This window comes from Syngnathus scovelli, chromosome 20, assembly GCF_024217435.2.
Source record: "Syngnathus scovelli strain Florida chromosome 20, RoL_Ssco_1.2, whole genome shotgun sequence".
Taxonomy (NCBI): domain Eukaryota; kingdom Metazoa; phylum Chordata; class Actinopteri; order Syngnathiformes; family Syngnathidae; genus Syngnathus; species Syngnathus scovelli.
Window position 1 is genome coordinate 6,659,015 of NC_090866.1, and position 16,133 is coordinate 6,675,147.

Genomic DNA, 16,133 nt, shown 5'->3' on the forward strand with positions numbered 1-16,133 from the left:
ACGTGGGATTCCACGCGTGGAGCAAGCCCATGAGATGTCGACAGGAGCGTACGATTTATTTTCTTTTATTTTATTTTGACTTTAGTGAGCCGCTTTAATGGGTCACTACGTGCTTATGGCTGTTTAATCTTTAAAATTCACTTTGAAAATTTCCCATGTAGTGAAATATTTCACTATTGTGAATTCCTTTTCCGTTTTAAAGGAAAATTTTTCCCTGCATTTAAACTTATGTGTATGTTTTTTCCTCAGTTGCTAATTTCTCCTGTACTGTAATCGTTCTATTTATCAATTAAACGCTTTAAGTCTGACATTTCCATAGAGAAATAACCAACTGTTAAAATAATAATTTGCTTCATATACTGTTTGGTAACATTTCCTGCCTTGAAGACAAGATTCGGGTATTATTATAATTCACGCGCGAATCTTAAGCGGGGAATTTGACGTTATTCAAAATAAGTGTTTATTGAGGCGATGCTGGCCTATTTCTTAATTTAACTGTAATTACCAACATTATTATGATCATCATCACCAGGTGCGTAGTTAAAAATCGGAGTAAAAATCAATTACTGTAAAAAAAATGCTACATTTCTAGTTCGTACTCCGCGACGTAAAGGTTGGAGCATTGCTTAGCTGTTGAAGCAAGCTTTTTTTTCCGCCACACATCGAAAACTACGCCACAAATGTATTGTTAAGAAGCAGGGGTGTATTTCATGGTATGTTTTTCCGTTTAGTTTTGACACTTCATTTGGTCCAAACTTGTGGTCATGACAATCAACATTTGCCTCGTCTGTCATTCCAGGTGGATCTCCAGGTGGATCTCCATTCAACATGGCTATAAATGTAGAACAGGAGACTCTGATTAGCCAGATGTTCGAAGCGTATATCACAGAGTATCATCTCGGGGACATTATTAAGCTAACTGCAACCTCCAATGACGACAGTCATCAGCCTGTTGTTATCAATGCCATGTCATTGTTTGAAGCCAGCATGGAGGTGATTATACTAGAGCTGTTGAGTGCAGTGATCCCTCGCTACTTCGCGTTTCGTTTATCGCGGCTTCACTGCATCGCGGATTTTTCCCCCTCCAAATTATAAAAACATTTGAAGGTCAAAATAAAACTTCTAAATTGAGGAAGCATATGTCTAACTTTTACGACAATGTAGTATTGCTCCAAATGTTCGTTTACATTCCTTTAGAAGTTGTCGCGTGTTAGCACGATCGCGAATTAGCATCTTTCAGCTAACTCGTTAGCCTGCCCAGTACTTATTGTTGGTGATCGTACTTAGTGGATTTCACTTATTGCGGGTGGTTTTTGGAATCAATTATCCGCGATAAATGAGGGATTACTGTGTAACATAAACAAATCAAAACAAATGTCTTGAGTCAGCAGAATATTTTTGTATAGGAGTGCACGACACTCTTAAAGGCACATTGAATAAATTACAATGAGGGTTCTGAATTTGCATTGGCAGTAACCCATTGCATAATTTAATGTATTTTCATTGTACTTTTTTGTTATTTGCCCACAGATTGGTGACTATTTGAACGCCTATCCCAATGATGTCTTGACAATATTTGACAAGGTTTTGCACAAAACAGCCATTGAGTTGTCAAAGAATGCCTCCGTTAAGCATTTGCATGGATTACCTCCTGAAAAGCAGAGAATGAAAAACACCCTTCATGCGCGTATCACAGGTGAGATGAGAAAATGAGTCCAACCAGCCATCTTCTTTTGCATATTTTATAATTATTTGCTTTTATTATACTCAAATATTTTAACTTACACAAAATCCCTCATGTTAAATAATTTAGAAGCGAGTGTGTATGATTTTTAGTTTAAATGTAATCTTTATACATTAATTTCAATTTAATCATTATACATTAATTGTGTTTTACATTTTCATCACAAGGTCGACAAACTGCAAGAACTGTTATCGTCTCTCTTGTATACCCAGGTCTACCAATTTGCCCAGAACTCACAAGGGACAGAATTCCCCGATCGAGAGATGTTGGGCATTTCTTGTCCGTCACTGGGACTGTCATCCGCACCAGTTTTGCCAAAGTAATGAATTACAGATTTCATGTGTAGTTTTAATGAAAAAATGTAGCATGTGATCAGATAAATTATTTGTCTGCAGAAATAATACAGATAGCATATTGCGCAAAGCCACCCCTGTTTGTATCTGTCTATTGTTTCATAGGTCCTTGAGCACGAGCGTGATTACATGTGCGCCAAGTGTCGCCATGTTTTCGTGCTGCAGGCAGACTTTGAGCAATTCTACACCTTCGTCCCACCGGTGATCTGCCCCAATCCCAATGGCTGTAACTCATGCAAGTTCACTTGTCTGTCTGAAGGCTCTGAGCCTACTGCCTGCAGGGATTACCAGGAGATCAAAATACAAGAGCAAGTAAGGTCAATGATGTACTGTGGAATTGCTTAAGGAATCATTTCAATCACCGTCCCAATCATAGGTGCAGAGGTTGTCAGTGGGAAGTATTCCTCGTTCTATGGTGGTGGTTCTGGAGGATGACCTTGTGGACAGGTGTAAGTCAGGTAGGATCCTGAAATTTTGACTACCAAATGAATTCAGTTTTTGTTGGCAAAACTGCACCAGTTATTGTAGTGTCAGCTGATGTGATGTTTGGCTTCCCAGGAGATGATGTGACTGTTTATGGGGTGATGTGCCAGCGTTGGAAACCTTTTTTTGATGGTGATTGCTGTGATGTGGAATTGGTTCTCAAAGCCAACAACATCGAAGTCAACAACCAGCAGGGTGCTGCTTCTTTACTTTTGGAGGATGCTCAAAAGGAATTCAAAGAATTCTGGGAGCACTACAAATGTGATCCAATAGCTGGTGAGAATTCTACCCACTTCCAATGTTAAATTCTGCTTGAACATTTACATTCTCTCTCCTTAATCTGTAGGCAGGAACCAGATCTTGTTGAGTCTGTGCCCTCAACTATTTGGCATGTATGTGATTAAACTGGCTCTTGCCATGGTGTTGGCTGGAGGGGTGCAGAGAATAGATTCTTGCGGAACCAAGACCAGAGGTATTTTTTCCTGTTCCGTAGACAAAGAAATAAACCAAAAGGACTACAACTTGTGTCTCACTAAAGTATATTTTTCCTCTTAAGGTGAATGCCACATGTTGCTCGTGGGTGACCCTGGTACAGGCAAGTCTCAAATCTTAAAATACGCGGCCAAGATGATGCCACGCTCTGTGCTCACTACTGGAATTGGTTCTACAAGCGCAGGTATGTGCCACCCTCTCTCCCTGTCAGGCTTTTGACATTCTGATGCTGACATAGCCAATCAGTTACTATCCTTATCAATTGCTTTAGGACTAACAGTTGCAGCAGTGAAGGATGGAGGCGATTGGCATCTGGAGGCTGGAGCCCTCGTCCTCTCAGACGGTGGTTTATGCTGCATCGATGAATTCAACAGCATCAAGGAACACGACCGTATCAGTATCCATGAAGCCATGGAGCAACAGTCCATTAGTGTCGCCAAGGCTGGGTATGACATTTATTTTAAGATAAATATTAAAAAAATAGTATTACCCAAGTGTGATTGTGTGCTCCTCTACATTGTTTTCCTTAGTATAGTCTGTAAGCTGAACACTCGTACAACTATTCTGGCTGCGACCAATCCAAAAAGCCAGTACGACCCAAACGAATCACTGTCTGTCAACATCGCATTAGCGAGCCCTTTGCTAAGTCGCTTTGACCTGGTTCTGGTTATGTTGGACAACAGAAATCCAGAGTGGGACCGCGTCATCTCTTCTTTCATTCTGGAGGGTATAGGTAAGAAAACAATTATGAATTTCTAATTTTATAGACAAAAATTAATTTTATAAATGAATGTATCATATTTTGGGGGATTAGAAATTGTAATTTATTCTTCATAGCCGGTCCTGCAAATAGATATGACTACTAATCATTATCTTTACAATAATACCATCATTATCCACTAGAGGGCAGCAAAGTACCTCTAATTTAATAATTGGAACAAAACTGTGCAATCGATTATCTGGTAACTTAGTAAAGTAAGAAATCGACAAGAGACCAAATAAAGACCCTACTCATGAGGAATACTGCGGATACCATTGATTCCATTTTAAATTCTTTGTTTTTAGGACTGCCCTCTGAGAGCTCCCCCACCCTCTGGTCCATGGAGAAAATGAGGGCTTATTTCTGTGTAATAAAGCGTTTACGGCCACAGGTTTCAGAAGAAGCCAACTCCATCTTAACAAGGTACTATCAACTGCAAAGGCAGAGTGAAGGCCGCAATGCTGCACGCACAACCATCCGCATGCTGGAGAGTTTGAGCAGACTGGCTGAAGGTGACCATTTTGAAAATGATTCCAAACTCAGTTTTTTTTTTATTTTCCATTTGGTTTAAACTCTGTTGATGACGAATTTCTGAATCCATACAGCTCATGCTCGTCTCATGTACAGAGAGACTGTAACGCTAGAGGATGCTGTTATGGCTGTCTCTGTGATGGAATGTTCCATGCAGGTATTAAAAATAATCCCTCTTTTTCTACTTTTTTTTTTTACTCTTACACATTTGCAAAACAACAAGAGGTCATTACAGTGTAATTTGTGGAGAAGCTACATATACTCAATTGAACCTTCTCTAGCTAAACCTGCACAAAGCCATTCAATAAGATCCATAGTACTGACACTAGACTAGTTTTATTTTTTTGTTTTTATTATTGAACAAAAATTCTCAAGTTTTCTGCACTCTCTTAGGGTGGCGGTTTGCTCGGATGTGTTAATGCAGTTCTTACTTCATTCCCGAATGACCCTGGTCAGCAGTATCGGACACAATGTCAGGTACTGTTAGAAGGCCTGAAACTGCCCCTCTTGATTCAAAAGGAGATGGACAGATTGGACAGGTGAGTAAAAAAAAAAAAATACATTGAAAGTGTGATCTCAGTTATAATTTTGAGAGTTTTGAAGCTACTTTTTTTTTTTTCTCTCTCACAAGGCTTGGGAACAGCAGCATCAAGGCTTCTACCTCTGACCAGCCAACTGATCACCACAATGATCACGTTGGAGAAACAAACACTCTCACCAAAACATCATCTGACGTACCAAAGACCTGCTTGAAGGGTGCTGAGAAGGAGAAGGATTTAGATTGGTTTTACTCCTTAACTGCTTCGCAATCATCAGATGAAATCACCTCTCCAGTATTCACATCAACTCAATGCAATGAAAAAACACATTCCGAGCAAGGTGGAACGATTGAAGAAAAACAACCTGAAGATCAGGATCATCTGCATGGATCCCACCAAGACGCACAGACTTCAGGGCATGTGATTCAGAAGGTCTCTGAAAATTTACAAGAGAGAAGAGTCAAGGAGCTTCAGCGTAAATCACAGCAAGGACTTGACGAAAGTGAAGTAAATAATGGAAGTGAAGATGTCACTGTTTCAAATCCAACTTCCCACACTGGCTTGGATTCCAGAATTCAGGGTAACCCTCAGTGTCACACTGCAACGAAAACCATTCACACTCTTCTACAAGACAAAATTGCAGCTTCAGATGAAACTACTCCTTTCAAGTTTTCAGACTTTATATTCAAACCAAAGAAGATGAGATCATCAGTCCAAAATGACGATTCCGCTGTGATTGCACCTGAATGCAGAAAACGTAGAAAAAAAAACGACAAAGACATTCAACAGAAGGTCAACAGCTGTGATAAGGCCAATAGTGCTCTTAAAGACAATGAATATAGAAAAAATGAAAAGCATGCAAGTCTCAGCGAAACAAAACAAAGAGATGACATAAGGAACCAAGACGGTGACAAGAGTAAAGAATGTTCTACACCTTTAAAATCTACCGATACTTCAAGCGCTACAAAATCAACAGTCACCGCCTCAACTCTAGCTAAACTTTCAAGATTCTCTTTCACTGGCACAACGGAACGCACAACCCCAGCGCAGACAGAAAATTGTGGCAAGATGAAGAGAAAATGTTTTGATTTTGACCCGCCAACAAGTGCTCTCGGTGGTTTGAAAAGTGTGTTCAACACATCTCTCTTTGATTCTGGTGAGTCAATTGATGATATTCTTGACACCGACTGGGACAAAGAGGTAGCAAAGAAACCCAAAGTTTAATATCCTGTAGGTATCATCACAAATTTGAATTAAGAGGAAAATAATGGATGTTGCCTTTTTATTTTGGGAAGTTATGCCGTAGATGGCCACTAGGGGGAAACGTTTATCCACTCTTAATCCCCTCTTCAACACAATTTCTGTTGCCAGGATTATTCAAGTCTTTTTCCTTGCTTGCCTGCCTTTGTTTCTATTGTTGAACTTATCTGTCCTCATTGAACATATTTATTTAATGCTATTTCACTCATGTCAGCCATTTATCCAAATATTTTTCAAATAACTATCGAAAGACTCTTTTTCTGATTATTTAAAGTGGATGAAAATTATTATACACTCACCTTATTGTTATTCACTATGAACTTAACCTGTGGACACATTTACATATAAATAATCAATTTTATTGCCCTACATCTAATCTTGAGTCAAATTCTTAGTTAATTCAAGTATATTAGCAGTGACTTGACGTCGATCTTTATTTCCCCCTATAAATTCGCAACATAAAGCTTGGTCTGTATTCTCACAAAGAATTGACTTTTGTATTTACACAGTACAGGTACAGTATAGACAAACGTATTGTGAATTTGGAGCCGATGTGTGGACCATCACTGCAAAATAATGTTGACAGTGCTGACCTAATTGGATTTGGATAGTAATGTTACATCAAAAGATGTCATGTGCTCCTTTAAAATGGCAGTAATTGGGATTTTCTTTAACCCAAGGGAGATTATGGAGTAGGATTAAGAGTACACTATATTTTATTATTTATTTTATTATTGCAAACACTAATATATATATATGTATAGTTTGCAATAATAAAATACATAATACAATTTACTGTTGCATATATATCATAACAGGACAGCAACATTTAATAGGCTTTGGTTTCCTGTTACTGTTTGTTTTTCTTGTCAATCCTCTGCCAGGCCCAATTTTCTGCTGAGCTTAAAACTTAACAAACCATTGCTGCAAATCACTCTCTTCCAGATGCAATTCAAAAGTTATGTATGTATGTATTCAATGTTGAAATGGAGTTTACCGAAGTCACGAGATGTTTTTGCGTGCAAGTTCCTACTCTGGTAATTAGAGTTCAACTCACCACAATTCTGACAAATCAGTGTGCGTGTGCAAATGTGCGCTTCTGTTGGGCATGTGTGTTTTCATAGCAGGTTCGAGGCTTCATACTGGACTGTTGGAAAGAACATGCATTTTCCACTGGATTTAAAACATTGGACATTCATTTTATAGTTGTTGTTCTCCCCATTACTTGATTCAGATTGAAGTCAAGCAGGACAGAAAAAAAAGACACAGTTACTGCTGACACTAGCAGATTTATTTTTCAGCCTAATGATTAAATATGTTGCAGTCTGCCAAAAGTAAACACTGACAAGTGCCAATGCATAAAATTTACTGCACCTTCAAACAATGTCTGATTAAGTGTAATTCAATAGGTATGCCTTTTTGTTCCTTTTTCAATCCCTCCTGCAAACACACAATCATTATGTCATCTTAGCATAAGTAATAATGTCCCAGACACACAGGAAGTTGTTTTTTAGAGAATTAAGTAACTAAATGGAGTCTTTGAAGCCCTAGAAAATATGTGAACATTTGTGCCAGACTGAATCTACCAAATGTTTTTAAGTACTTAAGACAGGTTGAAACAATCATCTACCAGTATTATTTGATAAGTGCTTGTGCGTCAGTTTTTCTCTTTTTCTTTTTTTTTTTTTGGTCTATGCTCTGCCCACATTAAATAGAAGTAAAAAGTAACAAATGTAGCAATTTTCATTTATTTATTTATTCTTTTTTTATAGAAGTGAAGACAATTTGACACATGAAGTCGATGTACAATTTGTCTTCGCGGGCCACGGAAAATTATTTGGCGGGCCGTACCTGGCCCCCGGGCCTTGGGTTTGACACCTATGCTTTATTTCATCAAACCTATTGGACTATGGCGAACCTCCGTAACCAATGTTCTTCTTGTCTTTTCATCTTATTACATTTCTCATTTTTATTTTGAAGTTTTTCCCGGCACTTTTTGTACAACTTCATTCCCACAATATTAAAACAAATATATTTCCCCCCCTTTTGATGTTGCTACTTCCTTGTTAGCCTTAATTGGTAGCACATGGCTAAGATTTAGGATGGGATTTGTTCAACAAAGACGTGGTAAGTAATAGGAAATTATGTGATTTTGTATGCATGTGCCTTCAATTTTGTGTTTGTTGAGCAGGGAGTGATGCAAGGTTGCAACAGAGCAGGTGGGGAATTACAAGACCGGATATCATTAACCAAGGCTGAAGTCACTGCTTTGCCATCAACATACAGTACATGGAAATGAGGTCAGTCTAATTAACAGATGGTGGATGAATGAAAACATTTCTATTTATTTGCACACATTTATCATCATAAGAGATAATTTGAGATGCGATTGTTGCTTTTATTGGTTGTGACCTCGGAATTGTGACGTCATTTTCAGTTGACGTCAAGAGGCAAAATGGCCGCCCCCTGAGATAGTTTAAACCAGGTGCTATTTTGATTCATATTCCACAAACAAAATATTAATTAAAACATTGTGTTTTGACTAGCAAGCTGAACAGAACATATAAAGAAAACTTTTGGGTTGACTTCCTTTTCAAAAGAGGCATTTAGCTTACATTTAGCAATGGAATTGCTAGTATTACTGTTAAGGATGAATATTAATGTCTACTAGCATTTAACAGATGATTGAATACATAATGAGTTCCACTTATCAGAGGACAGATGTTTATTGACAGGAGAATTTGTAATTTAAATTAATTTGGTGAATCATATCATATTGATTGTTTGACTGATTGGCTCCCTGTCATTTGGGAGATTTTTACACATTTATACCTCCAATCACTCTTGACAAAACAAAAAATAAATAAACAAACGATGAAGAAAGCATTTTTAAACTACTAAATTTGAGCAAAGAATTTCATAAAAAACACCCATCCATTCATTTTTTTTTTATACTGCTTGCCCTCATTAGTGTCGGCGGTAAACTGAGGACTATCCAAGCAGTTAATTGGGCGAGAGGCGGGGTACACACTGTACTGGATTGGTCGCCAGCCAACTGCAAGACCCTCACAAATATGAAGAAATATCTTGTGTCCCACACAAATGTGACCCCTAATTACTTTATGCAATTGTTTTTTGTTTTTTTTCCAATATAGATCCCTGTTTTTTGGTATCTTGTCTGCACAATCACACGAGATAAGTCTTCAATTCCACACTTTATTTCTCACTCTGAGTGTTTGGCTTGATCAGCCAGCATTTTTCCTCCTGGCTTCTCCTGGCATGTTATTAGAGCAGCTTTACTTTCAGACCGTAGAATTACAGCAAGCCTCTTCTCTCACCCCCCATGGGTGCAATTCTTGAAGACTCTTTGTCTTGGCTCAACTCTGTGGCCTTCACGAGTCCAATTGTGGAACAACTTTGTGGTTACTAGTTATGCCTCATCCACGTGTGCAGATAATGCACATACACCTACATGCACTGGAGACAGTAATGTTTGCAATGTGTTTTTATTTAACTTGAGACTAACATTATCAATGGACCAGAAAAAGCTGCTAAGGGAGTTCAAATTAGAAATACACAACAATGCTGGTCCTGCTTCTATGGTTCTGGCAGAGGCCCCTATAGTAGGATTGTGACTTTTAATGAAGCAGCATTGAGTTACTGAGGCTATAAATACTCAGATTGTCCCTGGACTAACATTTGTGGAGTAGATAAGAGAGGGTCTGTTTGCTGCCATGTGTGTATTTGAGTGTGTGTCAGAGGGGGCCAGCCTTTGGTCTGCCTCATTTGGTACTTTGTTAATCCGCATTGAGCGTTGAGAGGAAATATGGGGATGAACAAGCTGCATGTTCAAAGCGTTGGAATTCAAGTGGCACCATGAAGGAAGTTGACCGCCTTGTTGATATCAAAAGCGTGTTAAATACTCAACGGCTGTATTTTAAAGAGCAGACAAAAAGCAACAAGTGAACAATACATGGAAGGAGTTGAGTGTTACCAAGGTTAACTCAGCTGTATCACAAAGATAACCTGTTCCATCTGCTCTGATAAGATGAGGAACATCAACACATCCTTTATTGCACTAAAAAACATAGAAAATGTTGTTTGCGATGTAAAACTAGACATAATGGCAGAAAATAGTACATGTTGCCTGTATTCTGCAAATTCAATTTGAGTAATAATAATAATATTTGATTATATAAAAACATTTAATTCTCTTGAGTAAAGCAATCAGTCACATGTGCACAATATATTTGTGATTTTGCTAAACTGACTGAAGCGTGTGAATTATGCTGATTAATATACTGTACAATATAGGGAAATGTAATTCATTGATAAAGCTTGATAGAAACTTGTAGGACTCAATTTGCGTGCCCAGCGCGGTCTAAATCTGGACAGGGGCGAGCTAGACCAAGTTTTGGTGTTTTCGCAGACCAGTTAAAGCGGGTGCATATAAAAAAGAAAAGGCATTTTGCAGCATTGTGGGCAGTTGCTATAATTTGCCGCCAATTGAAGCGACTCCCATCATTCCGTTTAAATGCCTCATGCAAGCGGCAGCCTCATTGGAATCTTGTAAAACACTTTGAATAAAATCAATTACTATTTCACTTGTCACCATGTGACCTGTGTAAGGAATTTTGTCCAGTGGTAACAGCTGGATGTATATGTGTCTGTTCAAAGGTTCTCTGCCGTCAGATGGTCATGTTTGTCTTGAACTTTCTCTGGCAGCATGCTGACTTTCCGTCAGTGACCTATGGCCTCCTCTCAGTGGTTTTCCTCTGGGATTCACAGAGGGCTCAGGAAATACACTTGGTAGCCACTTTATTAGGTACATCTGCACTATCAAAAAACACGCATTCTAAAATGGTGCTCTTCCGAAGATAATGCTCACTTTCAGTTTGGTATTCATTTAACAATATTGTGGTTGTTTTTATAGAATTGTACTGTATTATACTGAGATGTTACACATATTGGTACCCTTCCATAAAACCCACAATGGTCTCTGCAAACATTTGAATTTGGCATAACAAATACAAATGAAAGTCAGATTTTGAAATCTAAAGTAATTTACGGAACAGGCTACGCTTCGGTTTTCGTTTGATGCATTTTTGTTACATATTTTGCGGGTAAAGAGAGAATTGTTGATATAGTTGCTCACTATTCAATTGTACCAGTAGCAAAGTGGTTTTGCAGTGAGTGTTTTTGCCACTCCCAGTAGTCTCATGCATATAAGAACATAACAAACATTTTAATTCGTACCACTTGTTCTAACACAGGATGAGGAATCAAAGGTTGTTTATCGTGTGATTACTGGAACTAAGCATTGACGAAAACAGACTGTAACAATGTACAAACACTTGATACCATTAATACTGAGCCCCAAACAAGATTCCAATGTGACATTCTTTGAGCTATTTGTTGCTCTGATTTGAACACCTCAACACATGGTGACAATTAAAATGAAAGTTAAATTAAGGGGGTGATTAAATTCACTTATAAATAGAAATGTTGATTGTGTGAAACAGAACAGTGATTCATTTAACTAGTCCCAGTTAAATTCTTTCCCCCGTTTATTGACGCAGGTTTAGCCACATTACACGTGTTCAGCAATCTTGGGATTTAAGTGCCAAACCTGTAAATTTCCATTTATTTGCATCAGAGAATGGAGCGTTTGTACACCAAACAAAGTTGTTCACAGAAAAGAAGAACTTCAAGACTGATTGTTACTGTTAGCTATTGTTTTTGCAGTTTTTTTTTTTTCCATTGAGAGCTGAGAGTGATGTATTTTGAGTAGTTGTATTAGATGAATTGCATCGAAGGTGCGGTTTTATTTTCTCTGGGAACACAATAATGTGTTAAATGCAGTTGTTAGCCTCTCACTAGCATTAGCTTACTGCTTAACTTGACTGCAGTTCTTATTTACAAGACGTTCATAGATATAGTGAGGGGATTTATTTTGTTACATGTAATGTATAATTGGATGGACAAATCTTCTGCTGTTGACATCTTTTAATCAATCAAAAAGTTTGCAGCGCAAGTACCGTATTTTCCGCACTATAAGGCGCACCTAAAAACCTCCAATCTTCTCAAAAGCCGACAGTGCGCCTTATAATCAGGTGCGCCTTATATATGGACCAATATTGAGCCACTACAGCAGGCGTGTCCAAATTCCGGCCCGCGGGCCAAATGTATATATCTTATATATGGACAAAGTTTTTTTTAAATGGGCCATTCGTTGAAGGTGCGCCTTATAATCCGGTGTGCCTTATATGTGAACAAAGTTTTAAAACGGACTATTCATTGAAGGTGCGCCTTATAATCCGGTGCGCCTTATAGTGCGGAAAATACGGTAAACCTCGGCTAAAAACATATAATGGGAATCACCATAAATGGGCTAATAGCATCTACTATATAACAGTGTTAAAATGCTTTAAGGAAGCAATTTGCAAAATGCAAAATGGTACAGCAACACATATGAAACTTAAGGTAAACTGTCTCAACTTTTCTTGACACTGTTTCTGTCATCATAGATGGAAGGCAACATATGTATAGGTCAATTAATTTGCAAGTGTACTTGTTGCATGCTAGTGCGATGTTTCTTTAATGAACGATCATGAACTCTGCTCAACTTGACAGTCTCAGGCGCTCCCTCCCACATACAGTAGACACACACAAATACAATCTCGACACTGCACCTGTCAGCCGTTCCCTCCAACACAGCAGTAACCGCAACAAAAGATACGTTTGTCATTTTCATCTGTTACATATCAGCATGGCCTTCAGCTGCACACCTGTTTGATGAATACATGATATATGCAACAATATATTTATGACCGTACAGTTATGAGTCTTAATTGTTGATAAGTGTGTGATGAGCACGAAAATATCTGTGCCCTGTGAAATGACAATACACAACATTAAACACACAGCGACAGGTCTTGCTTATCTTGATTTACTAGATGATGTTGTTTTCTTGGCCGATTCTTAGCTTTTGTTTTATTTAAGAGTTTACGGCTATATTATGCAGCCATTCGCAAGCCAAAAGCCAATTAGTGTTTTGCATTTTGCGTTTTGATTGATGGCTCATTCAGTCAAATCATATCTAATAAGCACAATTTCATAAAAATCTCTAAATTCTTTACAATTTTACTTTTTTAAAAAGATTTGTTCCTGCTTGTATTGTGAGTGTGTTGGAGATTATTGGTATTTGTGTTCATTTGATTCCATGAAACCATGATTATTTATTCATATGTTTTGTATTTAAAGGGAAGTGATTATAAAATTGAAAAAGTGAGGAAGGCAAAAATAAAAAGGATGGTCCCATTTAACCAATGCAAACCAAAATATGTTTTTTTTCCCCCTAAATCTAATCTAAACGTACTTTTAAGCATGTACCTGAGAAAACTACTTCAGCCTTTGCTTCTTTAAGCTTAAAAAAACAACAAATAGACGCTTAGAATTTGCAGGATAAAAATCCAATAACTCAGTTTAACATTCTTTATTTCAATTTGATTCCTTGCATGGTTTTAGAGTCGTTTCTACGCTGGGAGCAATACTCCCCTCAGATTCCAAACAAAGTGTTTGGGCTCAGTTGTGGCCCTCAGAAATATTGCCTTTATAACAGCACTTTCATTTCCTGAGGCCGTCACGCAACAAAGGCCCCAGACAACTTCAATAAAACGAACAACCCCCCTGTAGATTTAACTTAAAGTGTTTTACCCCCTTGAGAGGACGCATATAAGCAGCAACAAAGCAAAATGTAGAAATTCAATATTTGACCCTGAGAGACATTAAGGCCGTTTAAAATCGTAAGGAGGTCAAAACGGGTATCAGAAGATACAGTTTGATACTAATTTACTCTTAACACAATCGCTTATATTTTAGAGCAGGGGTGTCAAACTCATTTCTTTCGCAGGCCGCATTGTAGTCATGGTTTCTTTCGGAGGGCCATTATGACTGTCAACCCAAATAAATGTATGAGCACCTCATATTATATACAGTAAAAGCTACAAAACAAACTGACAAATAACTTGTTTTCAAATCAGACCAGTAAAAACTGGTCAAATATTTTTAAAAAAATATATAAAAGGAGTTTGATACCTGTGTTTTAGAGGCTTGTTGTATGTGCTCCAACATGGCCGACCGAGGGATTGCGAGGGTCCTTTATAGGACAACTCTATTTGCATTTAATTTTCATCCATTTAATACCTATTCCTTCTTTGATTTAGTAAAATAAAAGTACTCACTCGCTCACTCAATCATTTTATTTTTTGTGTGCACGTAAAATGTCTTGAAATCCCGATGACGCGTATTCCTGCATATTTGTTCTTGTGTGTGTTTGAGCTGTTTGAGTTTAGCCAGACAAAGCTGTTGCTAAGCTGGATCTTTTGCTGCTGAAGAAATGCAGTCTTTGTCATTATTTGTTTGGGTGCCACCTCCTGGCTGATACTTTGAACACTGGCACCCTGGCCATTCTTGGCAGGATATTGCTTGATCCAGTGGGTGTTCCTGAACTCAAATGCCATACTTGGTTTTAGATGCATTAAATGAACAATTCTTCTCGCCTAGGAACTGTTTTACTTTAGTTTCAATTCGGAAAAATTGCACTATTTTTTTTATTTTTATTTGTCCTTGTGAAGAATTAACTTATAAATGAGTGAGCATGTCTGTTTGTGCTTGTGAGTGTGTATACGTGCGTGTGTGGACCTCCACAGCAGAAAGCTAGTGAGGCTTCAAATGAGGTTGGGAGGCCCTCTTAACAGACACTTGGCACCCATGGGACACAACATCATTTGGACAAAGGGGTATTCACTGGCACTTATCGTCACGATTTTCTCTCTCTCTTGCTCTCGCTCGCACGCACTTACTTGACTTGTACACTTTTGAGGTGACATCCTGACATTACATAATCTTAATTAAATCCTTAGGAAGGCTGGTGATGTCATTGGAAGCTGAGCATGTTTGCGTCGGCAAAGAGAGAGAACATTGAATAAAAGTCTCATCACGCTCTCTCTGTCATCTATCAATAATACACATTTGAACACTTTTCACAAATATGCATTACAATGAGAGCTCAAGATTTGGTAAATGATTTAAATCACAGGTGTCAAACTCAAGGCCCGGGGGCCAGATACGGCCCGCCACATCATTTTATGTGGCCTGCGAAGACAAATTGTGCATCAAATTCGTGTGTCATTACTAGAATCGCAAATTGTCTTCCCTTTTAATATCTTTAAAAAAAAAATATTTGACCAGTTTGACTTGTCTGATTTGAAAACGAGTTGTCAGTTTGTTTTGTAGCTTTTACTGTATATAATATGAGGTGCTAATACATTTATTTGGGTTGACAGTCATAATGGCCCTCCGAAAGAAGCTATGACCACAATGCGGCCCGTTAAAAAAAAAAGTTTGACACCCCTGATTTAAATGATTTATCAAACAGTGATTAAGTAAAAGAGGAATTTGCAGTTGAAAATATTATCCAAGAAAAAAAAAAAAACATTTGTCATCACTCAGTCCAAGCAGCATCAGAGAAGAGATCTATATTTGACCTTATCGGTTCAATTCTGTTTGATAGACCTTTTTAAAAATATATTTTTTTGAAATACTTCAGCATTGTCTTTTAAATTGTGCTCCTCACCTGACATTTCTCTTGCTAATTAGACTGTGACTAAATCCTCAGATTTTGCTACTACATTTAAACGGGTTGTATTCCCATGGGAGCATTAAGGTTAAAAATGTCAACCAAATCAAAAGGCTGCTTTGATTTCATTGTGTTCAGTCAGGTCAAGCAGGGCACATGAGTGCCAGTGATGGATAGAATCCCAGGGGGAGAAATTGGGTTGTCCATGGGCTGCTGTGTTGGCTGGTGCAAAGTTCAATACCAGGCTGTACTAGGTCCTATCCAACCCTAATTCCCAGATGTAAATAGTGATTATGCTCTTTCACACCACAAGTGCCCCCTGTGCCTTTTT

At 38.1% G+C, this 16,133-nt stretch overlaps 1 protein-coding gene across 4 annotated transcripts in view; it reads left to right on the plus strand.

Moving 5' to 3' along the window:
* Positions 1-16,133, plus strand: part of mcm9 (minichromosome maintenance 9 homologous recombination repair factor) — a 53,576-nt gene that overhangs the window by 1,217 nt on the left and 36,226 nt on the right. The window contains exons 2-16 of one of the 4 annotated variants that reach the window (XM_068649132.1): positions 800-993; positions 1,531-1,696; positions 1,957-2,063; positions 2,203-2,409; positions 2,474-2,555; positions 2,656-2,856; positions 2,927-3,052; positions 3,137-3,256; positions 3,344-3,518; positions 3,603-3,805; positions 4,138-4,344; positions 4,438-4,520; positions 4,757-4,902; positions 4,995-6,058; positions 8,354-8,462. In XM_068649132.1, the coding sequence (XP_068505233.1) occupies positions 800-993; positions 1,531-1,696; positions 1,957-2,063; positions 2,203-2,409; positions 2,474-2,555; positions 2,656-2,856; positions 2,927-3,052; positions 3,137-3,256; positions 3,344-3,518; positions 3,603-3,805; positions 4,138-4,344; positions 4,438-4,520; positions 4,757-4,902; positions 4,995-6,058; positions 8,354-8,421 (3,149 nt within the window). In that variant the 3' untranslated portion in view covers positions 8,422-8,462. Of the gene's footprint in view, positions 1-17; positions 714-799; positions 994-1,530; positions 1,697-1,956; positions 2,064-2,202; positions 2,410-2,473; positions 2,556-2,655; positions 2,857-2,926; positions 3,053-3,136; positions 3,257-3,343; positions 3,519-3,602; positions 3,806-4,137; positions 4,345-4,437; positions 4,521-4,756; positions 4,903-4,994; positions 8,207-8,353; positions 8,463-16,133 lie in introns of those variants that run through there. The other 3 variants (XM_049756966.2, XM_049756967.2, XM_049756964.1) reach the window with 3 other exon arrangements.